This window comes from Psilocybe cubensis, chromosome 1 (genome assembly GCF_017499595.1).
Source record: "Psilocybe cubensis strain MGC-MH-2018 chromosome 1, whole genome shotgun sequence".
Taxonomy (NCBI): Eukaryota; Fungi; Basidiomycota; class Agaricomycetes; order Agaricales; family Agrocybaceae; genus Psilocybe; species Psilocybe cubensis.
Window position 1 is genome coordinate 1840408 of NC_062999.1, and position 26860 is coordinate 1867267.

General features: G+C 45.3%; 10 protein-coding genes across 10 annotated transcripts; 4 read left to right on the top strand and 6 right to left on the bottom strand.

Moving 5' to 3' along the window:
- Positions 1–108: 108 nt before the first annotated feature.
- JR316_0000569 (5-hydroxyisourate hydrolase) lies at positions 109–815 on the bottom strand (the record flags this gene model as incomplete). The annotated part of the gene is made up of 4 exons (XM_047886383.1): positions 109–159; positions 402–570; positions 631–739; positions 788–815. 4 exons carry the CDS (start codon positions 813–815, stop codon positions 109–111), a joined length of 357 nt encoding a protein of 118 aa, XP_047754129.1.
- A 199-nt stretch (positions 816–1014) lies between these two features.
- Positions 1015–2162, top strand: JR316_0000570 (Ribosomal RNA processing protein 1-like protein B; the record flags this gene model as incomplete). Its single annotated transcript, XM_047886384.1, has 5 exons — positions 1015–1069; positions 1126–1236; positions 1287–1443; positions 1493–1624; positions 1682–2162. The coding sequence occupies 5 exons, from the start codon at positions 1015–1017 to the stop codon at positions 2160–2162; spliced, it is 936 nt and encodes a 311-aa protein (XP_047754130.1).
- A 135-nt stretch (positions 2163–2297) lies between these two features.
- Positions 2298–4341, bottom strand: JR316_0000571 (Chromatin structure-remodeling complex subunit rsc9; the record flags this gene model as incomplete). The annotated part of the gene is made up of 3 exons (XM_047886385.1): positions 2298–3198; positions 3249–4170; positions 4224–4341. The coding sequence occupies 3 exons, from the start codon at positions 4339–4341 to the stop codon at positions 2298–2300; spliced, it is 1941 nt and encodes a 646-aa protein (XP_047754131.1).
- A 301-nt stretch (positions 4342–4642) lies between these two features.
- Positions 4643–7229, top strand: JR316_0000572 (Armadillo-like helical domain-containing protein 3; the record flags this gene model as incomplete). The annotated part of the gene is made up of 13 exons (XM_047886386.1): positions 4643–4867; positions 4948–5139; positions 5192–5240; positions 5293–5405; positions 5470–5660; positions 5712–5849; positions 5898–6198; positions 6255–6376; positions 6425–6486; positions 6540–6649; positions 6699–6776; positions 6832–7103; positions 7160–7229. 13 exons carry the CDS (start codon positions 4643–4645, stop codon positions 7227–7229), a joined length of 1923 nt encoding a protein of 640 aa, XP_047754132.1.
- Positions 7230–7622: 393 nt separating this feature from the next.
- Positions 7623–11348, top strand: JR316_0000573 (Putative glycine dehydrogenase (decarboxylating), mitochondrial; the record flags this gene model as incomplete). Its single annotated transcript, XM_047886387.1, has 15 exons — positions 7623–8018; positions 8071–8131; positions 8181–8780; positions 8841–9541; positions 9601–9780; positions 9832–9951; positions 10001–10048; positions 10098–10234; positions 10286–10315; positions 10366–10684; positions 10763–10857; positions 10908–11045; positions 11096–11181; positions 11236–11258; positions 11313–11348. The coding sequence occupies 15 exons, from the start codon at positions 7623–7625 to the stop codon at positions 11346–11348; spliced, it is 2970 nt and encodes a 989-aa protein (XP_047754133.1).
- Positions 11349–11523: 175 nt separating this feature from the next.
- Positions 11524–13032, bottom strand: JR316_0000574 (uncharacterized protein; the record flags this gene model as incomplete). Its single annotated transcript, XM_047886388.1, has 1 exon — positions 11524–13032. The coding sequence occupies one exon, from the start codon at positions 13030–13032 to the stop codon at positions 11524–11526; it is 1509 nt and encodes a 502-aa protein (XP_047754134.1).
- Positions 13033–13829: 797 nt separating this feature from the next.
- Positions 13830–15468, bottom strand: JR316_0000575 (uncharacterized protein; the record flags this gene model as incomplete). Its single annotated transcript, XM_047886389.1, has 12 exons — positions 13830–13985; positions 14042–14079; positions 14131–14192; positions 14250–14382; positions 14433–14494; positions 14553–14623; positions 14694–14747; positions 14810–14890; positions 14950–14983; positions 15043–15123; positions 15179–15404; positions 15456–15468. 12 exons carry the CDS (start codon positions 15466–15468, stop codon positions 13830–13832), a joined length of 1011 nt encoding a protein of 336 aa, XP_047754135.1.
- Positions 15469–16085: 617 nt separating this feature from the next.
- JR316_0000576 (Conserved oligomeric Golgi complex subunit 1) lies at positions 16086–19284 on the bottom strand (the record flags this gene model as incomplete). Its single annotated transcript, XM_047886390.1, has 12 exons — positions 16086–16313; positions 16357–16631; positions 16685–16807; positions 16861–16965; positions 17022–17131; positions 17181–17377; positions 17491–18261; positions 18315–18446; positions 18534–18685; positions 18737–18897; positions 18948–18992; positions 19046–19284. 12 exons carry the CDS (start codon positions 19282–19284, stop codon positions 16086–16088), a joined length of 2538 nt encoding a protein of 845 aa, XP_047754136.1.
- Positions 19285–19557: 273 nt separating this feature from the next.
- On the bottom strand, positions 19558–20903 carry JR316_0000577 (Transmembrane protein 115; the record flags this gene model as incomplete). The annotated part of the gene is made up of 6 exons (XM_047886391.1): positions 19558–19771; positions 19827–19967; positions 20023–20234; positions 20285–20402; positions 20454–20623; positions 20682–20903. 6 exons carry the CDS (start codon positions 20901–20903, stop codon positions 19558–19560), a joined length of 1077 nt encoding a protein of 358 aa, XP_047754137.1.
- A 186-nt stretch (positions 20904–21089) lies between these two features.
- JR316_0000578 (Mitochondrial intermediate peptidase) lies at positions 21090–26708 on the top strand (the record flags this gene model as incomplete). The annotated part of the gene is made up of 13 exons (XM_047886392.1): positions 21090–21166; positions 21220–21418; positions 21473–21577; positions 21995–22152; positions 22215–22313; positions 22381–22534; positions 22610–22826; positions 22993–23216; positions 23513–24072; positions 24234–24729; positions 24780–25296; positions 25356–26015; positions 26080–26708. 13 exons carry the CDS (start codon positions 21090–21092, stop codon positions 26706–26708), a joined length of 4095 nt encoding a protein of 1364 aa, XP_047754138.1.
- Positions 26709–26860: the final 152 nt, after the last annotated feature.

Below are 26860 nucleotides of genomic sequence, written 5' to 3' on the forward strand. Positions count from 1 at the left end.
TTTCTATGTCGTGCATCACGTTTTGGTCTCTTTCTGTCGTTGCTTTCCTCCATTACTATCATCTGATCTTTCACATCTCTATTCCTCACGCCGCACACCATATCCATTTCAAGACTTTGACATTGGTGGATAGAATCGTAGAATGTCGAGACGTATAATCTGGCATGACGGTGTTCGATTAGATCCTTACATATTGTACATTTATACATGCGCTGCTTAATGACGAGCCTGTTGTATTTGTAATAGGTCGTCTGTACTTTCAGCTTCCCCTGTAGGTAGTGAAACCGTAAGGGCTGATTAAAAGTGGTATATGGTAGTGTTCTTCCGGATTCTCAATAACAAAGGTGATCTGTAGGAAATTTAGGGGTCAATTGTATGAGAGTAATCGCAGCGGACTTCACCTCCACCCAAGGATAGAAAGAGCGACGGTTTGTGCGGTCGAAATACTCTTTTGTTCTGAAAATGACCTTGTATGTCTGTCCTGCCACGAGATCAGTTTTCTCTTTGCGAGCTAATTCTGAACCCCTGGGAGGAAGGAGATCTAAGCAACGACCGTCTGCATTTGTTTCTCTGTCAATAGAATCGGTTTGAGAATATGATAAACTGCACTAAAGAAATATATTTTCATACCCTTTAGCAAGTGGGTGGAATATATCTGGGCCACCCTCCTTGGAGACCTCTAGTTGCTGGAGACGAATGAACACTCCTTCGGCAGGTTTCCCTGTTGATGAATCAAGAACTGGGCGGGAGTGAGCGATTACAAAAGACAAAAAAAAGACAGATATACCGTGGCAGGTTATGGGTGATTTGGACATGGCTGTCAGTGGTGAAGATAATGGAATTGGAAATCTCCTGAAGTCTCCACGGAAATGTGAGGTGATATCATGGTCAGCGCGCCAGCCAAGCCCCGGCGAAGAGCACACTTGTCATCCTTTTTCCGAAAGGGCGGTCGGCGCGGTCCGTGTGGCCGGACTGGAAGTAAAAATGTTCGTCTGCTTCGTAGCTTGAACCACCATGGCTACTACTTCTTCTGCAGGCCCTCCTCTTGGAAAATATCTTGCGTCCACAGGTACCGTTCACCCTCTGCTCTCCGTGAACTAGTTTGTTCAACTGAATAGCACAAAGAGAAGAAGACACGCGACAAAGCCATCAAAAATCTATCAGTATTTCTGTCGGATAGTCAAAATGTCATCTCGAAGTCAGAAATGGACAAACTATGGAAAGGGATATTCTACTGTGAGCTCTGGCGGATTATTCATCAGCGCCCCGTATGAATTTCCCTGCAGGTTTCTGGATGTCCGATAAACCACTGGTTCAACAGGCGTTAGCCACAGAATTGGCTGAGTTGCTTTTGACCATCACATCTACATCAGCATCTTTGGCATTCCTGCGAGGGTTCTGGGAGACTACAGTACGTGAATGGAATGGGATTGACCGACTGAGGTGCGCCGCTTTCTCTAAGTTACCAATTTAACCAATTCATTTCTCTCAGGATTGATAAGTACTACATGCTAATACGCCGATTCATAAACGCTACTTTCCGACTTCTCCTCCGGGAGAACTGGGAAGAAGGCGCATGCCAGCAATATAATGAGATCCTGACAAGACAAAGTGGACCTCTTTGGTGAGATTTATTGGTATACCAATTCTAGCATAGCTAAACTCACAGCGCATACTTCAGCCCTAACGACATCCGAGTGCCCGCTAGCCTGGCCTATCATATCGCTGATGTCTATGCCGAAGAACTCAATAAAGCTCTCGCCGCTGAAAAATCACCATCACCGGCTCCTTTGGGTACTGTGCTTGAACCATTCATCTTTCTGGCTGCGCGAACGCCGACCACTGTCACATATAAGCGGATACAATCAGCCCTGTTTGAACCTTTGTTTGCTGCACTTGCCCCGGAATCCATAGCAGAGGAGGAACCTCGAAAATCAAAGCGCATACGCCTTACCGCAGAGGCTTCATACCCTGAAGTTCTTGCTAACTCGTGCTTTAGTGACCCCAAACTTGAAGGGTCGCAAGAAGGGCCCATGTTGAAGAAAAAATTGCTGCAGAAGATATTTGAGGTTGCAAGCCAGCCAGAAACCCGTGATTCCAGCCGAAGAAAGATGTACGCCCTCTGGAAGGAAAATTATGAAGAGGATCCCAGTGACGAGTGATATTTGTACCCAAACCTTGAGTGTATAATATCAATTTATTATAATACATATGATATGCTATACAGGTGAAAATATGTAGCTGATTACAATCGGATATTCAGAATAATGCAACATTATCGTAATTGCCACGAACCTCTATTCATTGTGATAGGGCATGGCAGCATCCACCATCTCAGTAATCCAGCCCATTAAAACATCATCCCGGATTTTGACCTCCTCCAAAAGCTTTCTGATTCCAACAAATGCCCTGCGACCTCGTCTTTCGCCCTCTTTGTCGTCTCCGGAAGGAATCCCATCGGCGTGGTGTGCATTTTCTGATGGGTCGTCAGTCTCTTCAACCAAACCTGGGAACCCGAAGTGATCTGCGTCCACGCGCGGCGCGGCATCGGAAGAAGCAAAGGACGTGCGAAAAAGAATGCGAATAATGAGCAATGCTGTCAATGAAGTAGATGGAGGATCTGCAATGGGGGCGTCGTAAGTTATCGTAGTACTCCGAGGTGGGGGAGGCGGCCGTGAAGTGGGTGTTGGTACTGGGTGAGGATAGTTTTCAGTAGGCAAAGTTATGGTGTCGCTTTGAGAAGGGTGCTTTTGCATTGGCTGCGTACTTGAAATGTGGGTAAGAGTATGTACGCTGAGATCCCTCTTTGATAGCGGGGCTTGGGAACATGCCGACCACAGACAAGACGTTTCTGCTGTCTCTGCAGACTCCAGGTGCTGAAGAACATGGTCATACAGGTCGGTGGGTGATGAAAATGGGGATGATGTGCATTGGGAACGATTCCATTGGCATCTATATCTCTCGCTGGCAGCTGACTCTTTCCGTCTGTCTACTCCTCTCACGACGAAGCGTTGCACTGGCCCTTGAAGAACCATGGCTTGAGCTTGAGGGAAAACGCTTGTCACATTTTTTATTACGTCCGAGGCTACCAAAAGAGGGTGTTGTTCTGCATATGGAGAGAAGGCATCTTTGTAAAGGGTCCAGAAATCAACCTGAGTCAATTCTCCATCAGCCTTCGCTAAAAACATAGCACGCATCCTGAAAATCATTTAAACAGCGTCTAATGAGCAATAAACACAGAGACGTACCAGTCATAACAACGCTGAGGTTCAGGCTTTTGAACAAGGTTCTCTAGCTCTTCTTTTGTAAGGTCATGGTCGCGCGTCGGCTGCGTTGTGGAAGGCGCAGTGTAGATAGGGCCAGTAATATCGATGGTAAAAGTTTTCTCGATTGCGCGTTGTTCGTGGATTAGCAGATTACTAAGAACTTTGAGAACAGCCGACATTTCAGGATGAAGAAGGAATGCCCGAGCCATAGAGGGATGGGAAATATGACAATAAAGATAGTTAAGGCAGGCATCAATCAGAGGTTTGTCGATGAATAAGGGTAGGTATCGTATTGACGCTGCGAGAGCTTCAGATTGAGCAGACAAGTGTGCACCGTTGGCAGGATTGGAAAGCAAGGAAGTCAATGTTGTCAGAGTCGCAATGATCATAGTGCGATTGGAGGTTTCGGATACAATTCGTAGAAGGGGGGGGATTGGGTTCGATATGGCTGGTGCGGCGGGATGCACAACATAAACTGAAGCTAAAAAGTGAAATATATTGAGAATGTGGAGGAGGGCTTCGCAGTCCCCTTTATGATCCAAAGTATGGAGGGCGTTCAAGATAAGGGGTATAGTATGAGAATGCCTGGCAAAAGTCTCGGCGTTAGGCTCGTATAAAGCGGCATTCCCGAGTATGAAGAGAGATTCCAGAGCAAACTGGCGCTGTTGAGCGGAGGCTGGAGAAACAGAAAAGAGAAGGCCAGCATCCTTAAAGTTCTTGTATCCCTCCCTGACATACCACTCTGGCCAATCGAACAAGCCGTCAATGACGCCTGGAATGAACATGAATTGATTGTTATTGACAAGACGGCAAAGACGATCGAGAGCCCATGTAATTTCTGAAGGAATACCGGACCGAATGGACAATGCCATTCTGTTGTTGGGTACTCTCTCGGTATACCATCCTATAATTGAAGATTGATGCTGTGAACACAGAATGAAATCTCATTTGACGTACGTTCATAGTCATCCCTGACATCCAGTCTGGGGGCAGGCGGAGCTTGGGGTTGATAGGATGGAGGGCGATAGTATTGAGCTTGTTGGGGTACCCCTCTGTTATTGATAAAGGTGGCCATGTGGCTGAAACGAAGGTGGACTCAACAACGTCAAGGTTATGGATGGTGATTCAACGTTCAACCTTCAACTTTCAAGTTAATGTGAACTTTCGCATCTAGAAAATCGCGCCTGTCACAAACGCCAGAGAGTCACGTGTGTGTTATTATTTTGTCACGCAGCAGGCTTACGCCGGCAATCAAAACCTTCCTATGCCAGGCCCAAAATCATAGCAACTTTCACTTCTGACCAAATCTTGATCATATCCTTCACTTACGAATTTGTCGCTACATTCCTCAATCTGCTAGAGCTAATAGAAGTATCATGCTACTAGGACACAAGAGTAACAGCCCAAGGGGACTTGCAGTGACCTCCAAATTTGTCGCGATATATAGCAAGCTTTTCCAGGGGTTATCACCCCAAAGCATCAACCCTGAACATGATCAAGAACGCCTCTTTTCTGATTTGCTTGATCTCAAGGTAGACCGCTCATACCTCAGAGAGGAACTTGACAAGATTCCAAAAGAAAAATGCACGGGAACCTTTAAGGTAAGCTGTATCCATGCTTGACCTGTATGTTTTGGCTGGTATATGTGAATAATCTATATGCAAATTTTATATTTTAGTAGCCTCTACTGAGTACGCTGTTTCGGATATGCATAAAACATGCCCGTTCGATAAAAAATGATGACGACAAGAGACTTCATGCTATGGAAACTCAGTCCATTCTGGTTTCTACAATGCTTGCAAAGAACCTGACGGGGTGGGAAGTTATGGAGATATTGGCAGGTTCTGTTTCTCAAAGCGATTTTGTATTCTCCGTCAGTTGTTGGATTTCATCTTTCCAAATGTTGGTTGTTTACAACACAACAGGAGTTTACGGAAACCCTTGACGTCCTCATCGGCGACAGTGGAGCTTCTGGTCAATCTTAATTTGTTTGACGTATATGTATTCTTATCGTTGAAGTTTTTAGTGACACTACGCCATCAAGCTGTCCAGCTCGGCTTGATATTTATGTGTGGAGTGGGTCAACTAAGCACTGGTGCATATTTTTTGAGGCGGAATTTTTTTCCTTCTATTGTATCTGTAAGTTTGATCAGTGCCCCCAGAGTTCAAGAGGTTGTCGGCAGATGTTAATTTTTGATTGCAGTTCGTGAAATCGCCAGAAATGGAACAATATGTCTTTGAAGCCGTGCTTTTTCTGGCAATTCTCGCAAATTATCACAAGTCCGATGCGGCGAAGCTAAATACTTATCTAAAGCAAATTCGGAATTCATCAGACGGTGATTTCATGCGAAAACTTTGCTGGGTGTCCAACTACACTTTGGGGACCTCAATTAAGTAAGAGTGAGACACTTTACAGGCAGAGTTAATATAACGTGTTCTTCCCAGACAATATCAGGAACTCGGTTCTGAATCATTTGGCCTAAATCTTACCTCGTCATTCGGTGCTGTTCTGAATCGATGGCTTCCGGAAAATACTTTATTATTGAGTCATCCAAATGCATATGGAGACAAATATAAAGACCAGTAAGTAATCTGCTTTCTAAATTCTATAAATCCGTGACATTTCTGCAGACCGGTTGAAGCAACTGTTATATTACTTGCGGTTTACGAATTTCTACTTTCTAACCCAATGTTTGCAACTGTATTGATCGAAGACATGGTATCTCCTGATGATTCCGTCCAATGTCCCCTGTTTTGCACTATAATATCCTTGACTTCGTACCTGTGCACACATGCAATGTCTACGGCTTCTCCGCGGTCGATTGCTTACGCTGGAATATCTATCAATATGATTCTCGCTCTGGTAGAAAATAAAGTGGTTATGGAGTTTATTTCTCAAAACAATGTTCCATCTATCCAGATGTGCCGTCAGGTATGCATATATCTCAGCAACGCCTTTCGTACAACCACTGAATACCCAATGACAAGCGTTCCCCACCTTTGCCTGCATCGAAGGGTGTTCTAAAACCGCCTGTGTGCTTTGTCTTGGACTGTTGCATTCTTTGGCTTCGTCATAACCTTCACAAGCGCCTGGAAGTGCCGTCGTTCATGTAAGGCTACCACATGTTTAATGAGGAAATACCTCATCAACATTGTAGAAATGTCGTTTGGATCTGTTACCGTGTCATATGGTTCTTACAGCACCGCCGCGTGCGTCTTGGTACGCAAAAATAAATACTTGAAACAACCTATTAACGTCATACATCATCATAGACTACTACTGGACAGAATTATGGAATTCCCTCTTCAACCTTCTTGATTTCTTGTCATCGAAACTTGAGAGCTTGCACACAACTGGTGGCGTAGAGATGTTGATTTCGGAAGTAAGTCTTGAAAAATTATTGATGAAGCCTTTCTTACCGTATTAAATAGACGCTATGTCTCCTCGATTTGGCAGTTTGTACCTCCGAATCGTTCTTACCCACCCCACGGTTATTACACGAATTCATCGTAAGATTGATTAATGCCACTGGATTGAATTGAAGCTAAACAAGGCTTCGTAAAGTATGAACTTGTTCGCTCCTCTTCTATTCTGAAGAAGCAAGAGGCTGTTATAAGAACTCTTGCTATACCAGACTCATCAACTACCCGACCATCATTAAGAGGGGATTCCATAGTTACAACTTTGGAACACATACTATCAATATCTAGCATTTTTGAAGCAAAAATTGGGAGTGCTAACATCGGAAATGCCAAAGATACGATGAAGGCGGTTGCGGCAGAAATCGAAGCAAACGGTTTGCACGTTACACGTGAAATTCTGGAAACGGTACCACCGTAAGTAATGTTTTTATAGTATCCTATGCAGTGGCTAAAAACCAACCCATGTCCAGGACACGCTCGCAGGAAGTTCTTGACTTTGCACGAATCGCTTGCGAGGACGGCCTCGCACTGATGCCATAAAAGGAAGGTGTTCTTAGATAGCCGCGCGGGGTTCCGTTGCTCCGAGCCAGCAGAAAAAGTTTTTGTCTTTTGGATGATGCTATATTCGTCGGGCGTCAATGACACGGTTGTTTACTCCGTACCAAGTGTATAAAAGTCTTCCTTTTTAATCAAAAATTGTCCTGTAAAGTCTGTCCTTCACCAGAGGCTGAAATCTTGGATATTTCTCGAAATCATGGCCATGTGTCTACTTATACATACCGTTATCAGCCAATTACGTCCATAGGGTTTTACTCGGTGAATGGCTCGGTGAACATTTTTGCATCTCGCGCCAGTTTTTTTTTGCTGCTGCCCACCCTCTTCGTCCCTCCCACTGCTTGTGTGGCCTAGTAGAGTTGCCCGCAGAGCCTCGCCATGGCAGCTTTGCGCTTTGCTCCTGGCCTAGTTCGACTAGCCAACTCATCTTTTCTTCGACTACAAAACCGAGGGCTGGCTAGCCTCAAGCAGCCAACTTCTCTGTTTGCTCCTCTCGATGCCTTTCCGGAACGTCACATAGGTCCTGACGACGATGAAGCCTTTAAGATGCTTTCTAAGCTCGGATACGATTCCATGGATGCGTTCGTGGCAGATACTGTTCCGCCTAAGATCAGGGTTTCCGCCCATTCTGTCGATGACGTTTCGATCCCATCATTTAGTGAATCAGAACTGAACGCAAGGGCCAAGCAACTGGGTGGTCAAAACAAGCCTTTTAAGAGCTACATTGGCATGGGTTATCACTGCGCGGTTGTACCCCCTGTCATTTTGCGTAATGTATGTTCATAGAATGTTTTTTTGGAGCGTTGGGATATTAAACTTTGTTTAGGTCATGGAAAATCCGGCATGGTATACACCATACACACCATATCAGCCCGAAATTGCACAAGGTACAGTTATTTGCAAAGTAGCAATAGGTTTTATCTAATGAAAAGCCAGGTCGTTTGGAATCTCTGGTCAATTTTCAGACGATGGTTATGTCGTTAACTGCCATGGACATTGCGAATGCATCTCTTCTGGACGAGGCCACGGCTGCTGCTGAAGGAATGGTTATGGCCTTCGTATCTGCCCCTAAAAAGCGGACGTTTGTCGTGGATCAAGGAGTCACCAGTCAAACTATTGCGGTTCTTCGTACCCGTGCGAAAGGTTTTGGCATCAACGTGATTGTAGGCGATGCATCTTCTTTGCTGGAAGAGACGCAGATCCAGTCTGATATTTGTGGCGTACTGGTCCAATACCCCGACGTAGATGGAAATATCAAGAATTTTGGAGACCTAGCGCAAACCGCTCATTCACTGGGTGCTCTTGTCATTTGTGCCACTGACCTCTTGGCCCTAACAAAGATAAAGCCACCCGGTGAATGGGGAGCGGACGTTGTTGTCGGAAATTCTGCTCGATTCGGTGTACCGGCTGGTTATGGGGGACCTCATGCAGCTTTCTTTGCAGTCACAGACAAACTAAAGCGCAAAATGCCTGGAAGACTCATTGGTCGAAGCCGTGATACTCAGGGAAATCTTGCCTATAGACTTTCTCTACAAAGTGAGTTTTTTTCTCCTTCCATCGACGAGATACATCGGATCTTAACTTTCTTATGAACAGCTCGTGAGCAACACATCCGTCGGGAGAAAGCTACTAGCAACATTTGCACCAGTCAAGCCTTACTTGCTAATATGGCAGCAATGTATGCCGTTTATCATGGGCCTGCCGGACTTCAACGTATCGCTACCAAGGTCCATAAATTCACGGAGGTTTTTAAAACTGCTGTCATTGGCATGGGTTACAAGCCTATCAATTCAACCTTCTTCGACACCATCACTTTGGAAGTTTCTGCTGCTGCTGGCTCCGCTGAAATTGTTCATGCTAAAGCAACCGATTCTGCAATCAATTTGCGACACATCGATAACAATCATGTTGGAATTACTCTGGACGAAAGTGTCTCTCCGGCTGACCTGCTTGCCCTTGTGAATGTTTTTGCTTCAGCGGCATCCAAAACACCGTTGGCCTTAGCTGACTTACAAGAACCCGAATTGTCATCGATTCCTGTTACTTTACAACGCACTTCCGAGTATCTTCCTCATCCTGTTTTCAACAAACATCATTCCGAGACTGAAATGCTTCGCTACATTCACCATCTGGCATCGAAGGATCTGGGTCTCGTCCATAGCATGATTCCTCTTGGGAGCTGCACGATGAAGCTGAACAGCACTAGCAGCATGATTCCCCTTACTTGGCCGGAATTCAGTTCAGTCCACCCATTTGCACCTTACGACCAAGTTCAAGGATATCATCAGATCATCAAGGTCTGTCAGACCTGAATGTGATGGTGCAATTTCAGAACTAATTTTTTTTTCGAACTCAGGAACTAGAAGACGATCTTTGTAAGATCACAGGGTTCCACGCAGCGTCACTGCAACCCAACTCTGGAGCCGCTGGAGAATATGCTGGTCTTTCTGTCATTCGAGCTTATCACGAATCTCGAAATGAAGGTCACCGTGATATTTGTTTAATTCCTCTGAGCGCACACGGCACAAATCCTGCAGTGAGCAGATTCTATTTTACGAAGATGAATTACACTAATTTTGGTCCTTAGTCTGCTGCTATGGCTGGCCTAAAAGTTGTCGCTGTCAAAGTGCATGCTGATGGTAATCTCGATCTCGAAGACCTGCAAACCAAGGCAGAGAAACACAAGGATAAATTGGCCGCATTCATGGTGAGGAGAGTCACAAATTTGTGAAACCCCGATTTTTATTTCAGTACAGATTACCTATCCTTCGACGTTTGGTGTATTCGAAGCTGGAGTTCAAGATGTGGGTTGGAAATTTATCTTTATGACCGCAAATGTCTCATTTTTGTTAGGCATGCAAAATTATTCATGATAATGGCGGCCAAGTCTATCTGGACGGTGCCAATCTTAATGCCCAAATCGGTATCACAAACCCTGCGACGTGTGGAGGCGATGTTTGCCACATGAATCTTCACAAAACCTTTGCAATGTGAGTTACACATCGCAACATTTGATAGAAATATTAATCAAACTTTTGTAGTCCGCACGGTGGAGGAGGTCCCGGTGTTGGGTACTTACTTTTCTTATGACGTTTTATACTTCATTAACGCGTTGGTCTAGCCCAATATGTGTTGCTGAACACCTTGCACCATTCCTTCCTAGTCATCCGGCCATGCCGGTACGCGGTGCTCAGGCTATCGAAGCCGTCTCAGCTGCACCATTTGGTAGCGCATCTATCAACCTCATTTCATGGGCTTATATCAAAATGTTGGGGGGGAGTGGGCTTGTCCAGTCATCTAAAATTGCTCTTTTGAATGCGAATTACATGGCCTCTCGACTCCAAGACTACTACACTTTACGTTATAAAAACGAAAACGGTCGCGTCGCCCATGAGCTTCTAATCGACCTTGCCGAATTTGATAAAGCTGCTGGTTTAAAGGTCACGGACTTTGCTAAGCGTTTACAGGCAAGTTTTTTTCCATGTCCGGTGGTGTATTTTTCTAACCTGCTCTTTTAGGATTATGGGTTCCACCCACCCACCTGCTCGTGGCCAATCCAAACTTGTATGTTAATCGAGCCGACAGAATCAGAAACTCTGGATGAACTCGATAGGTATTAGATCTCCGTACCAGTTTCCTGCCCTGATGTTGACTCTGGCTTAGGTTTTGCGACGCTATGATATCTATTCGCAAAGAAGCTGAGGACATTATTACTGGCAAGCAGCCTAAAGACAACAATCTGTTGAAGAATGCACCACACCCTGTATCTGTTGTTATCGCGTCTGACAAAGACTGGAATAAGTTAGTTTATTTATATGTGCGATTCGTCGTCCTAACATATTGCACAAAAGACCATATAGTCGTGAACAGGCTGCGTACCCTTTACCTTGGCTGAAAGAAAAGAAATTCTGGCCAACTGTCTCTCGGATTGATGATGGTTTGATTTGATTCCAAATTTTGCATTAAACTCCTCTGATGATAATTTTTCTAGCTTATGGTGATCTTAATCTTATTGTGAGTACTTTAGTTCTCGAATTCGGATTCTTGACTCATGTTTTCATTCATTAGTGTGACTGCCCAACGGTGGAAGAAATGACTCAATAAACGAGCACACGACTAGATGACTAGAAAATTAGATATAGATTGTTAATTTGTTTTGTTTTGCATGGGCTCTCTACTCCTCTAGACGGCTCGCCCAGCCTCATTTGCGTTGCTCAACCACGCGTCTTACACTTGTATTTTTATGTTGACCAATCATTCACTTTTTCCGCATAGTATATCACAAATTCCGTATTTCTTCTGGTAATTCAACATACACTTGAGGGTAATCACTTTCTACTCTACGCAGCCAATCGAGAGAGAAGTTCAACTTTTTTGCAAATTTGGCAAGCAGGGTAAATGTGACAATATCTGGCTGAACACCATGTTTAGACATCTCACTGAATGCGACGGACTGCGCCAAAGTGAACTGCCCCCCTCGGCATAGACATTCTATCCATGTGTTCCAGTTTTGCAGATCTAATTTGAACCCTGTTCTGGTCACCTTTCTGAGGATTTCTCTCGCCTTGTCTAACCGATGTGCATACCCGCAGGCATCAAGCATGATGGTTACGGTAATCTGATCGTATATCCCACTCATATACATCATGTCCCATAGTCTGTAGGCATCGCCGAAGCAACCTAATCGTTGATAAGCATCCAAGAGCTGATTTAACAGAATTGGAGTAGGTGAGAATGAGGCATCGAGGGTGAGGAAGTCATGAACTCGGCGGATCGTGGCAATAAGACGAGGGATGGCTTCTGCGGCCTGTTTCCTGTCTCCGCTTTCAGCAAGTTTTCCAACCATGGTATTTATGTGTTTGACGATCAGTCCATAGACTTGGGGCGTAATTACGACTCTTTGAAGTCGCATGTCGTTGACAATACTGAAATAATGGGTGATCAATGGTGTGTCGAGATTCCCCACAAATGATATATTGCAGTACTCTTCCAGGACATCAAAGAATCCAGTTTGATCCAAGAAGGTTCGTTCTTTGCGGTAAACTGGGAGCACATCTTCAAAACGACGCTTTTGTCGCATTGCAACAATAATCTTCGCGGCTGCAACGAAACTAGAATTTGTGGGGATGCCACGCATTTCCATGTCTTCAACGAGAGAGGTTATCAAAGGAGTATGACGGTCTTCCCTTGGGGAGGATAACAGCATTTTAATCATACGATTGTATGTATGTATGTTGGGTCCCGCGGTACCATCCTCCAATGAAGAATTTGGATGGGCGGTGGAAATCTCGCGATATAGCTTTAGTGCTTTACAGATAGCATCATATGTGGCGACCTGTCCCAGATACGTCAACAATGGGGTGACCAGCCTTGCGGTTGGGATAATGCCGGCTTTCAAAGCCATGTTGTAGGTTTTGAATGCTTCTGTAGGTACATTGTACCTTATGCAGTTTTTCATGACAGCACCGTAGTGTTTAGCGGTCAGTTCGAGCCCATGTTGCGCTGCGAGGCGCTCAAGGTGATAATAGGTTGCACTTTTCATCGCCTTCAGACTAGGGTCGTTCTGGTCATCATTTCCGGTAGAATCCTGTGGTAATGGCGTAACTAAACCGTGTGTCCCGCCATGGTCAACAAGGGGAGCGGATACGTTAGCATGTATGCTCGAGTCATGGTCGGTAGAATTTGAGGATGTGCTTGATGGTCGTGAAAGAGAATTATGGAGCAGGGGGGCACGAATGAAGCGACGAATGCCTGCAGATCGAATTAAGGCCCCACGAGCGACATTCATACGTGTATACTAGCAACGATATGAGTATATAAAAAGCAAAACATGAAAACACAGAACGGACCTGTTCAGACTCTGTGCAAAACCTGGAAAAGTACCGAGCGCGACCGAAACTCTTGCATAACGTGTCCTAGGGCGTGGGAACTGCTATTATTACAACGCCAGCGCACTTGTACCTTTCTCTCTCTTATCCCCCTACATCACCAGCCATGTCTGACAAAATCCGCGAATTCGTTGACGTCCCCCAGCAATTCATCCGCGATGGAAACCAGGTATGATGTCGCGAGTATCGAACGCCAATAATTCCCACCTGACATCAACATACTTAGTTCCTTACACGTTGCACAAAACCTTCGCAAAAGGGTTCGTAACAACCGTATATGTCGTGTCTGCTATCCTCAATACGTTCTCTCTCAGAGTTTACCCAAATCTGCAAAGCAGTAGCAGTTGGGTTTGCAGTGATGGGATTCATTGGTTACTTTGTGAAGTTGATTCACATCCCAATGTGCGTTCTCTCGTTCTCTGTCAAGGCTAGAACTAACAGCGTCCTTTCAGAAACAATATCCTTGTGTATGTTCCGTTTCTTCAAATATTTTAATGGCACTCAATTTCTTAAATAGTGGTGGCGCATAAACTGCTTGTCATATGTATTTATTGGATTGTATCTTCACCTAATGGAAACACGCCCTATTTCATGGTGACCGCTTTCATAAGATTCCATCAAGTTTCGACATTCACAATTTGAGGGCAAAATTGTATCTGCATTGTACGTTGTAGCAAGTGCATGCGCTATATTCAAGCTATACTCTATCTGCAGCAATAATATCAGGGGAAGGCGGATCCAAATTAATGCCAGCATCAACGTTTGGGCCATGCTTCCGCAACGCAGGAACACTTTCATCTGAATGTGTTTCATTGTTACTTTTCTTCCAGAAACACCATGCATCGAATACATTCTGAAACTAATGGTCAATAAGAAGCTCTGGAAAAGTTAGAATGGAGTAAGCCGAACCTTTTGTGTGGCAAATAGCACGAATGCCACCATTGACACTGGATTCATCATGAATACAGGATAGCATTAACTGATTATCAGGAACGTACGCGCCGCTTGTACCATGTAGGCCCATGGCTGGATTGCACCAGAAAGAAAGACCACGCTAGCACTAGCGATACAAAATGTTACTTGAACGGTTCAACGGCCTGACTTCATAAAAGCGCACCCAAAAGTTATCAAAAGGTATATATTAAATAGACTGATTCTTATGACTAGCCCCCGCGAGGTGGAACGGTTTGCAAGTGGAAAGCTATTGAGGATCCTCTGCCTCGCCAGGTAGTAACGAATTGCGATAGCAACTAAGGAAACGCTTTGAGACCTGTTGCGACAGATCAAAGTAAATTCTCACTTTCAAAGCCTAACATCAGGATAAGGATAGTAACTGTGGACAGAGGAACACTCCAGCGGCGGCTGGAAACAGCGCCTGAGATATTTCGCCAAAACACAAAACTAGAGAGGTCAATCTTACAATGCGAGACCTGTAACGGTGCAATAAAGACCATTAGATCGGTCGAGTGTGTGTGGTGACTTGATTTGCAGCTACCCAACAATTAACGCAATACTTGTCAGATAGAGTGGAGAATGGCAGAAAAAGATTGAGAAAGCTCACCACCAGGGATGTAATGGTAAAGAGAATAAATACAATATAAGGTAAAGATAAGGTCTATATATCGCACTAATAGTGAGAGATCATAGGTGGATACAATAGAGGAATAGAATATTCACAACAAATAGGGCAGCTTTCTCTGAGCATTGCCGACCACCATAAACGCGCAACGAAATTGGGTCTCGAAAGGTACGCCAAATCTATTTGCGTTGAAGTGAGCATTGTAACTTGATTGCTGGCCATTTGATTGATCACCAACTTGAAACACAACCAAAAACGTCCCAACGCCTGCCCTGGAAATGTGAGGGCAAAAGGTAAGAGTGAGAGCTAAAGGGAAGACATGTTGATTTACATCGGAGGAGCGCCGTTTAGCATCGCTGCCTGCGAGAAGCACAAAGGCGTTGACGCGGTATGCGAGGTTCCACCCAGAGATCTGAGAAGCAAATATCAGTAATTATCGGAGTTGTTACAAAGGGTGATTTACATACACAAGGGTATATGAGATTGAATTAATAACCCATGCAACACAGAAATTAATAAGGGCAGGTTGACGAGGTATTTTTGAAGTCGCAAGGAATGTGATGATGAGCAAAGGCAGTCCGACGAGACCACCACCGATATGGAGGGCTAAGAAAATAGGTCGAAGCTCCCCGAGGCGGGCCAAGGAAGCCGCCCGTTGTGTGCTCGCTACAGAAGTTACAGCGAATTTAGCGTCTACTTGAAATATGTTTTGCGAAGGAGCAAAAAACAAAGAAAGAAACCCACCTTCATCAGCCATTCAGTATTGGCGTTTTACATGAGCGGTGCTCATCAGCGTTTAGGGGTATATGAGAGAGAGAAAACTAGCCAGGTCACCGTCGAATTCTGTAGTGAAAACAACCCTCACGCGTTAGTCAACGGATTGACACTGAAAAACTGCCGAGAATCACCTGGGCATGGAGCTTCCTACGGAAGGGCATATCAGGATATAACCGCTTGAATGATGAACTCAAAATAATGAACACAAATTCTGGACCGTAACCACATCTCTGTAATGACACCGAAGTTTAGGGAGCTGATAAGATAATGTGGGGTTGGGTCGGTTGGACTTCTCTTCTTCATACAGTACTGAGGCTATTTTAAGACGTCTGCCATGTGCCGTACCTCCGATACACACTCACCAGTAGTCCGACCCTTGCTGCGTAGGATCACTCTTACCAGATTCTCATTGGTGTGACGATCGATAGGGAACAATCAACGAAAGAGGGTCCTCACCTGTACTTTGTGGCGAATTTCGATTGCTAAATTTTGAACATATTTAAACCTTTTTCGGCATTAGCAACAATATACCAATCCAATTTGACTTTGCAACCTATTTGAATGGGTTTTTAATATAAACGCCAACGCATTTGTTTATTAACGCTCAACATTCCCTACTAGCAACAACCCAAACCGTGGACTAGGCTTGGCGAGGTCGATGGCAGACTGTTGAATTTGTCCGATGGAAGGAACACCGACTTGTAGAAAAGGTGTTTCAAAAGCTGGCGTAGACGGCGGAGGGATAATAACAGAAAGTAAAGTCTGTGACCGTGCTAAATATTCTGACGCTGCTTTCAAAATGTCGCCCCGAGTGAGTTCATCGACCTAGTTATCAATAAGTTAAACGAAGCTCCAAAGAATGACGGACGTTACGAACACAATGTTCCAATTCTTTTTCCAGGAGTTCGGATATATCTGCCCAGGGATCACCGTATAAGTTGGATAGCTTCTGAAGAAATGCGATATCGTGCGCATTTTTTTCTCCGTTAGGCCGATGCCCCTCTTCAAGCCACAGTCTTATAAAAGAACGCAAAATGTCTTGTGCCACAAAATTCTGTTGTGTTGGGTCGCGGAAGACGCCTAACTGACGCACACTCTCGCATATAGAGAGCAACGCCTTGAACACATGGGTGGAAGGACCGGCTGTTTTAGATGTCATTTAGAAAGGCGACAAATGTATATGAAATTCATTGTACCTGATATTTGAGAGGGCCGTTTTTGTATGCTGGGTCTCCATAATTCTAGAATGCGGCCGATGGTAATCTCACGCCATTTTTGGACCACTATCTCATTGATAGTAGTCATAGATTTCTTAAAATCTAGCAGCCAGATTAGTAAAATGAGAAAGGCAAACTGTAATCAAAATACACACCTTGCGCACTTGTATGATCACATCCTATTTCGCGAATGAACGAGGAAGAATAAGTAAGGTCAGCTGTGACTCTGCCTAAAAATGCCAATCCAGCAAGATTCGGAGCTAAAGGAAAGATAAATGGTCAGGAATTATTCTAAATCAACAACGGAAGATCGAACCAGTGGAACCTATTGCCTGCATGGCCGTTTCATTAATAAAAGCTGACACTCTATTGGACAGGTCAGTTGCTTTTGGACGGTATGTTTCTTTTAGTTGTTCTACGATCGGCCTAAGGAAACGTGAATAAGACGGAATACAGGAGCTATAGGACCACATACCCTGTCATTTGGTCTCCTCCTCTGAGATGCGCGAAATCAAGCTGAATAGTTCTCGCGCATTGTTCAAGAGTAGAAATGACGTTATCAAGCTGTAGAGAGCGTCCAACAAGCTGTCTTTTTAGTGATACTTGATACTTTTGAAATGGAGCTCCAATAAACGACCTGGCGGTTTGAGAGAGAACTGGTACGGGAGTGGGCTGGAATAAAAAATCAACAGGAGAATCAACTACCAAAGAAAATCAGCAAAAAGAATACAGAGAGATATTCAACATGTCTAACCTTTGATAGTATCGGTTTCCAAAGAAAAAACGTTTTCTCTCAAACGTCTCTGGCATGTTGCTTCAGAATCCAAAAGAGCTTTTGTCCATATCTCTGTGATCCTCTCATGACAGAGAGATTCCAAGTCAGAATCTAGGCATCCTTTCTCCGTTTCGATTAGACCTGACCCTGAGATGCAGCGTTTCATAGAATTTCGTACAGTCCAAACATCCTTCACTGACTGTAGCCCAGAAAACCATTCCTTTGCAGCTTGTCGCCACTGGGTACAAGAATCATTAAACCACTCCTTTAGCCTCTGTGAGAATCCTTTTTGCGATATGGTGATTGAAGAGGAATTTAGATCAACGTAGGGAGCGTATGTTCGCAAATTAGGCGGTAACAATTGAAAATTTGCCGAAGAGGTAAGGTGTGTAAGGAGAGACTGGGTAGAAAGACGGAGTTCTTCAGGTAGGGATTCATTCCCATCATCTGGATTGGTGAATTTTTCTTGTATAGATTCCAATACACGATAGATAAGTGATGGACGCGATGGTTGATCTTGGAAAATGACCCTCACGGTGCACACTGTTTGAGAGATAGTATTCAATGAATTTTTCATGGCCTGTGTCACTTCCCTTACGGGAATTGTTTTTGACGAAGAGATTTGGCCGTTTGCTTGTGAAGAAGAGCTGGATGTAGAATCCGGATTCCACGAAAGAAGCGACTTTAGGGTCTTTGAGCGTTGTAGAAATAAAGCCGACAAGGCATCATTTAATGGTCTCGAGTCTAGAAGATGTAGGGTAACAAGAATCGCACATGTGTCCTGTTGTGCCGTTCAGCTAACGACATGTTTGATTTGCAAGGGAGAAAGCATACTGAGTTCGATTGAGACGAGTCTCGCAGTGAAAGAGTTGATTTATGAATAATTTGAGAACGGAATTGAGATACCACATCCCATTGGCGTTGTACAAGTGGAAACTCGGCCTGGTAGACATCTACAATCAGATACTGTCGTTGTGATCATGCTACATAGCTCACCAGGACATCGACGCCCTCGCCGACCCATGATTGTTCATCTGTGTCGTCGTTTCTTACGAGTGTTCGGTGAACGACACGGGCTAGCAGGAATAACCATGCGGCTTGGTAGTATTGTTTACGTTCTATAAGACGCCATAGATGCTCTGGCGCGTCCAAAAGTAGTTTCATGTGGGCAGACAACTCCTGCAGGGTGAGGAGATGGGCGTCTACTTTGGATGAATACAAGGTAACACAGAAAATCCAATGAAGATTTTACGCACCATCTATTCCATCTATTGCAGTGGCCTTTGGCGGGGTTCGCAAGGTATCTTGAGATACAATGGCATCCTTACACTCTTCAATCGCTTTTAGTACGCGACGTGACGATGAAGCAATGGAAATAATTGACGACGAGGCTTGCAGTAGATCTCGGTAGCGTTCGCTATTCTCACTCAATAAATTACATTCACAAATGAGCGAGAAGCTACACACCCAACCATGAGCCGCAGCTCCTCTTGTTTCGCCTCGGCATCTGCTCTATACATAGGGTAAATAAATCCTACATCGTTTATACAGAATACGAAGCCAACCTCAACCGTTGTTGAACAGCCCTCACTTCCGACACAGTCTGCCTCGTGAATAATTCATCTGGAGTGAGATTCAGTCCATCATTGGGGGGCTTTGCCGAGGTCAAGGTGTGCTGGAATGTTGCAGTGTAAACCGGCGGCGGCAAAGAAGAGATATATTGAGACTTTTCAGATAGGTTATGTCCATTGGACTTGGCTGACACTATGGACCGCGCGGAAGAAACACTGTTTAGTGTTGACATGGACGATGAATATGAAGTGACCCCTTTGACTTCAAATAGACCATATTGCTCTCTTCCGCTTACGTAACATATTTCAAGGTAGGCCAATGGCCATCCGCCATTTTCAGCATGAAAAGAGTAGCATGTACAAATCATCAACAGTATAATAACCGCCGTCAGGGCGAAGTATGACAATATTATCGTAAAATGGTTTCGGGACTGTACATACGATATAACTAGTACTAATGGAAATGGCTTACTAGCCTTGGCATAAGGTGGACGTAAGTAGTTGGTCTATCGAATTTCCGACTTGACTTTCACAGATTCGTCGGGTTCGGTAACACTTTTAGATCTTTCGAGAGAAGGGACAGAGTTTGCAGGCGCATTTTCTTGTCGAGCACCTACAGGAGGGGCACGCGAAGGCGCAGGAAGCGCGTTTGTCGAACCAGAGCCAACAGGTGATGAATTATTTGCAACACGCTGATCCAAAGCTTTCAGAGCCATAGCCCTATACAAAGCCATGAGTTTGTCGTGAAAAAAGTAGATAAGGCAAAGGGACAGACCTTCGCCTTTCTGCTTCTGCACGTGTGGTTCCAGGTACTTGTCCATAGCCGCCAAGCTCCACATCTGAAGCAGAAGAGGGTATCAAGTGGAAGCGATTGGCCAAGGAATAGACGAAATTGCCACCAATGGTCAAAGGGTAGCTGTTATTTGTCATGTTATGATTCCAGGTGACAGAGTAATAAATCTCGAGCTTACTGCATAAATGGCGGGAACCAAGACACCAAAGAGAATGTTTCGCTTCGGTCGCCATAGGTGTCAACCCCTCCTGATCCCTCTCCGGGGTTCTTCTTGTAGAAACGTAAATATACCCATCCTACAAACCAGCCAAACTGAATAATGATCCAGGGGCACTGCAGGCCAAGAAAGCATAGCACGGTTGATAGAGTAAGGTACGCCATTGGCAAGCTCTAGAGAGAGAATGAACATTCGGATTGATTTCATGAATTGACCAACCTACTTTGACGCGAGTCTTGATGACACCGAAAAGTTGGACCTGGTGTTCGGGTATAAGTTGGGTGAACGCCACAAGAATAGATATCTGTAGAGCCATCTGGCCATGATACTGCATTCCATACCTAAATTATATTCAATTCACGCAAAAATTCACGTAGTAATTCCAAACTCACAGAAACAGGTCGGCGTTTCGTGTCGCAATGAATTCTATCCAATTGAACCCAAAGGCGATGATGTTAGATGCGACGATAGATACCACAATAAACTTGATGGTTTCAATGCTTCCCCATAGCCGTTCGAGATATTTCAACGATGCAGGAACGAAGATGAGAGTCATTGCGAACTGTATGTTTCCACATTTTGAGCTGGATTTTTGAGACAACATGTAGAAAGTCACTCACCTCCCATATGGTCACTTCAACAAAGGCCGAAGTTAGGAGCGTCCAAGGTGCGTAAAGAGCTGATCCAGGGACGAGTGTCATGTATTGACTGGCCTCTGCGCCCATACCATTCCAGCATAGGTAGCCATAGAGGGCGGATGATACAATGGTTGTTCCGATGAATGCACGTGTAACTGGGGGAATAGACTGTATCAGGACAAGGGGGGACGACAGAACAGCCATTTTGCTGAGAAGGGGGAAAAGAACACGCAAACAGCAGTAATGCTGTTGGAATGAGGATTATTTTTTCTCCTGGCTGGAGGAGCGGTGACAGGTTACTACTTCGTGCCAAACTCACGTGGTTCGAATCAATATTTGTTATTGCCGTAAGCGATGACAGCTTCCTTCGTTTCTTGCACCTCGTCTCCCATGTCGGATTACGACTTTCGCCCTGGAGGCTCCCTCAAACTCAAAGGAGGGGTCGCTGAGGGCGGCATTGTCAAAAAGTGTGTACGTCGTCATTTCTCCTCTATGAGTTCCGAATCCAACACTCTTTCAGGAAGAAGAAAAAATCCAAGACCAAGTCTGATACCGCACTCAAGGACAAAGAATCTAGCAGTGTCCAAGACCTTGTGTCTTTAGCGACCGATGGAAACAATGCCTCTACTGGTAGTGGTCGTAATTCTCCTGCTTTGACGAGCAGTTCATCTCGCAAGACTGAGGCAGAAAGGCGCTTTGAAGAGGTCCAGAAGCGCCGGGTATGTTGCACTATTATCTGGAATTCAATCTGTATTAATGCGCTCCTCTTTTAGCTCGAACAGCGTATATCAAAGTTGGCGCATAAAACTCATAAAGATCGCGTCAACGAATTTAATGCCCACCTTGAAAGCCTTAGCGAGCACCATGACATCCCTAAAGTGATTACAATGCATCCTCTACTGTTCTCTTTAAATCTGATCATTAACTTTGCCCCAGGTTGGACCAGGATAATATGTATTTGTGTGTTGGACCATTAGTTCACTTTTTGGGCAGGATCTGGGTTACATATGCTCGTGTTGTAAACGATGTTGATTGGAGTAGAAAGTTTTAATTACTTGTGCGTAAAGGACCTGGGGAACCAACATGCTTAACTCTTCTACTTGCTGCAAACTTTATGCCGTATTAGTTTGGTGCTGCTTTTGTAATATATTTGTTCCGCATTCCGCTAGAAAATAGATCTGTATATAAGGGTGCCATCCTTTTTAAGTCTGTGATCACAAACGCTCTCTTACTCCGCTCTTCCCCATATTTTGACTTGCTCCTCGAGGACTCGTCGCGTTTTTGCGACTTTGCAGATGCCTAAACCTGACAAGCCTACAAATAAGCCTCACATATGTCCCCCTTCTACAGCCACCCACCCTTCAGACCGATGGGAATCCCTATTCATCTACTCATTTATTTGCAAGTTCACCAATCTACGACATAAGGTCGAGGGATTGGAATCACCAATGGAGTACGTAGCACTCTCAAAGTCAGCTTTGTGCAAGTTCTCATAGTAACGTTCATGACATGCAGTCTAGAGGAAGCTCTGATGTTGCAAGAGCCAAACAACATCGTGACCCAACTTTTGGTTCAATTCGTGGTCAACCTCAAACCTCAGACGCGTAACTTGAGGTAATCGCGTGTTCAAATGGACGAAACACGAAGAAAGATTATGCTGACGAACGACTCGTGTCTCCAGCACCGACCAAATTTCTACTACAGTGGCGTCTGTGCTTTCGGAATACTTCAAAAGTTCAGAGAGGACGATCTTCTGGGACGAAAAACTGAACGCAAATGTGGATCCTTTCGAAGGTCTAGAAAGCGGTTTTTTTGCCACGCCTTGGGATTTTAAGGTTCGTGTTTTGTTTCCTCGAAATTATGGGTTGGTTTTGCTAACGTACTGCATTTCATAATTGTGATCACACTAGTTGAAAATTCTACGACAGTTGGTTGAACTGCAATTAACCCACTGCGCAGACATCAAAGCAACCATTGATAGGGCATGGGGCGTCGTCCACAACAAGCATAAGAAGAATCAGGCGCCCCTCGCGCCATTGGATCCAAGCGACCCAAAAAGTCAGGAACGACTACAATTGCAGCCCATAGGACAAGATCAGCAACGCAAACGTTATTGGATTGCAGATGGTCCGTGCACAAACGTCCTTTACCTCCTCTTCATGCTTGTCCCCATATTTGCGTATATTTGCCAGAGGAAACGCCAGTCTCTTTTCTTTCTCCCTGGCTATCGGCCCTTGCCGCCTGAGTTCACAGCTCTACCTGGACAATGGGACTAATTGCGTTTTATGTTTAGATTCACCACGTATCTATGTATCAACCAATCCATGGAAGATCACCGCAACATTCCAAACAATATCGTCGACTCGGGAGGAATATATTTCTATCATTGAAGACCTGAAGGCCAACGCACCCCCCGAACCTCCCAAAGGCAAAAAGCGAACGCGACTAGAAAATGCACATCTCGCGCTCATAGATACTCTGGAAAAGCGAATTGAAGCAATTGACGTGGAGCTAGCGGTAAGTGTCCGAATCTATAATTGTTCACCCGAACGCACAAACGTCCACATCTGCTGTATTGTAAACCGAACCTATACTGATCATGTCTATTAATTATACAGCGGGTACAAAGAGTGCGAAAAAGGATCGAAACAAAACGAAATTTGCTTGTTCAAGCCGAGGTTCGACAAACGAGGACACGAAGGAGAACAGTAAAACCAGATTACGTTTATGGTAATGAGTTGGGCAGCGAGGCAAGTGGCATGGCATGAGTATCTTTGACTTATCTGAGCCAACTTGCTATTTTTGGACAACAGGATGATGATGGTGCAGATGAATACAACTATCAGGAAGAGGAACGCCAAGATGATGAATACGAAATGGAATATTCCAATGATACCAGAAGAGTTCGGGGAGGACCATCTGTAGGAACGCGACGCTCGACGCGTAATGCGGCAGCAAATGCCAACGGCAAACGTGAAGGCTCGTCGGATTCTGCCCTGTGGCGGGGAGAACGTCGCTCTTCTCGATTAGGTGGACCCGACATTTACGCGGAAATGGAACCGTCACGAAAACGGGCACGTACAGAGGAGAGCACTGCAAGTGCGCAATCGACGGACGGGGTTTCGTCTGAAACTGTCGGGGTGACGAACGGCATCAGAGTGAAGACGTCGGGAGCAGCTGCGCTGAAGCCGACGGAAGTGGCAATGGAACAGATAGCTGGGAAGAAACGGTCAAAATTCTGGGTTTATGCGGTAGAGCCGATACCCGAGCCCATTCCTTCTGCGCCAGATCCACCAAACGAGGATGAAGGGATGAATGATGGAGGAGGTTCGGCAGAGATGAACGGAGAGACAATGAGCAGAGAGAGAAGCGGGTCACCTATGCAATCCTAATCATAATATCATTCATTTGCAACTACGTACTACTACTAGCCATATACAGCGGTTAATAATTTCAACGCACGTGACTGAACTGACATTAGATTTCGACATTGACTGGCGCTGTGAGTTTGCTTTCTTTCTTTATGCTTGCTAGGTCTTCCCGGAGTCTGCTTCCATCTAAACCAAAGTTCCGCTTTCGTGGCTGCCTTTACTCCCACCATGTCCCCGCTCGCCCCCTTTCTACACACATACAGCACCATATACCCGCTTCCGTCGACGACAGGGCCCTCATAAATCTCTTCGATAGACCCTCCTCTTCATTCAGACTCTCCTCTACCACACCCACTGGTCTTTTCGGCCATCCTACCCTCACCCATCCCGCTGCACTTATATCCCTTGCCGATGCAACTCTAGTCCGAGCCCAGCTGTTGACTGCCCGTATTCTCCGGGCTCGCGAGTCCCGGGAAGAGCTCCTCAAGGTCGTAAAGAACCTGGACAGGCTCAGCGACATGCTATGTGGCGTCATTGACCTCGCTGAACTTGTCCGAAATGCTCATCCCGATAGAGCGTGGGTGGACGCGGCCAATCACGCGTATGAAGCCCTCTGCGAGTTTATGAACGTGCTGAACACAGAGGTTGGGCTCTACGAGGTGTGTATAACTGTTCTCTTTCTCTTTCTGCTCTCATCTTCTCCCACAAGGTTCTTAAAGTCGTGTTGTCAGACCCCTCGATCGTCAAAACACTCACTCCCGAAGCGTACCAGACGGCCCTGATATTTTGGCGCGACTTTGAAAAATCTGCCATTGATCTTCCCCCTGCTCAACGCAGCAAGTTTGTCTCCCTCTCTTCCGATATCCTGGTTCTCGGTCGACAATTCCTCGAAGCAGCCAATGCTCCCCGTGCTCCAGCCACTATAAAACATTTAGATCTCGCCGGACTTAAAGATAAGGGAATGGGTGTCCGGTTGCAGCTACAAGCACAATTCACCAAGCGTGATTTGCTCGTATACCCAGGATCTATGCAAGCACACATGATCATGCGTTCTGCTCCGGAAGAGGAGCCGAGACGGCGAGTCTACCTAGCTGCCAATTCCAGCACTCCAGAGCAGATCGAAGTTTTGGAGGCCCTCTTACGGAAACGAGCCGAACTAGCCCAGTTGGTTGGACGGAAAAGTTTTGCACATATGACTCTCGATGATAAAATGGCCAAGACTCCAGGTATGTCGTATCTTTTCCATTCTGACGCCAACAACTTGAATTTGATTGATTCGCAAAAGAAAATGTACTCAATTTTCTTGACGCTCTCCTTGACCACACTCGCCCGTTTGCAAGACGGGCACTGCACACACTAAGCCAGAGAAAACAAGCACACCATGGACTATCCTCTCTACCTATCATTCAGGCATGGGATAGAGACTTTTATTGCCCACCTGAACCACCTGCACCACCTATACCATTACCACCACTAACGCTAGGCACAGTATTTATGGGTCTCTCACGCCTATTTCAACATCTTTATGGGATATCTCTTCGTCCAGCAGACGCTTCCTCTGGCGAAGTTTGGCATTCGGACGTACATAAATTAGAAGTTGTCGACCAAGACAACGGAGTCATCGGATGGATTTTCGCCGACCTATTTGCACGGCGGGGTAAGCCAAACGGCGCTGCCCATTATACTGTTCGGTGTTCGCGAAGAACGGACGACGATGACGAGCACAGAGATGGGACACTGGAAGGTGCCGAGCTACGGATAAAAGAATCCCAGGACTTCGAGGCTGTCAAGCGACACCGGCTACCTAACCAGGATGGTGTATACCAGTTACCTCTGGTGGTCTTACTTTGCGAATTTCCTCGGCCGTCACTCGCCAAAGGACCTACAATACTTGACTGGCATGAAGTGCTGACTCTATTCCACGAAATGGGTCACGCTATGCATTGTAAGCCCCTTTCTTACTTTCGTTTATGTATCTTACAGTTTTGCTAAATATCATTTACTACTAGCCATGATCGGTCGAACAGAATACCAAAACGTAGCAGGCACCCGCTGCGCAACCGACTTTGTCGAGCTCCCCTCTATACTAATGGAACACTTCCTAAACTCACCCACCGTTCTCTCCCTCTTCGACGTCGACGAGACCTCCACTATCCGCCAAATCGGAAATCACCACAACGACCCATGCCATTCTATCGACACCTATTCCCAGATACTGCTCGCCGTCGTGGACCAGATATACCACTCACCTGACGTGATCAGCCCTTCGTTTGACTCTACAGCTGCACTGGCACAGTTGCATGATACGCGCGGATTAATACCCCATGTTCCTGGGACTTCTTTCCAGACACAGTTTGGCCACCTATTTGGCTACGGCGCTACTTATTATTCATATCTCTTCGACCGCGCTATCGCATCTAGAGTATGGCAGAACGTATTTTCTGGCGATCCTCTCAGCCGGAGTACTGGCGAAAAGTATAAGAATGAGGTGCTACAATACGGAGGGGGTAGGGATCCATGGAAGATGGTTAGTTCGTTATTGGATGCTCCCGAGTTAGAGACTGGAAATGCAGAGGCTATGCGTGAAGTGGGAAGATGGAAAATTGAAGACGATGTTGGGCAGCCTGGACGACACTGATGTGATTACATGAGGTTTCACAAACTATGCTATACATCGATTGAGGGTAAATTTACGAACATCAGAATTAAAACAGCAATAACAGAGCTAAGATAGCAACAAATAAAACACGGAGATGATAGAAAGAATGGGCAACAACGTGTGATCATAGT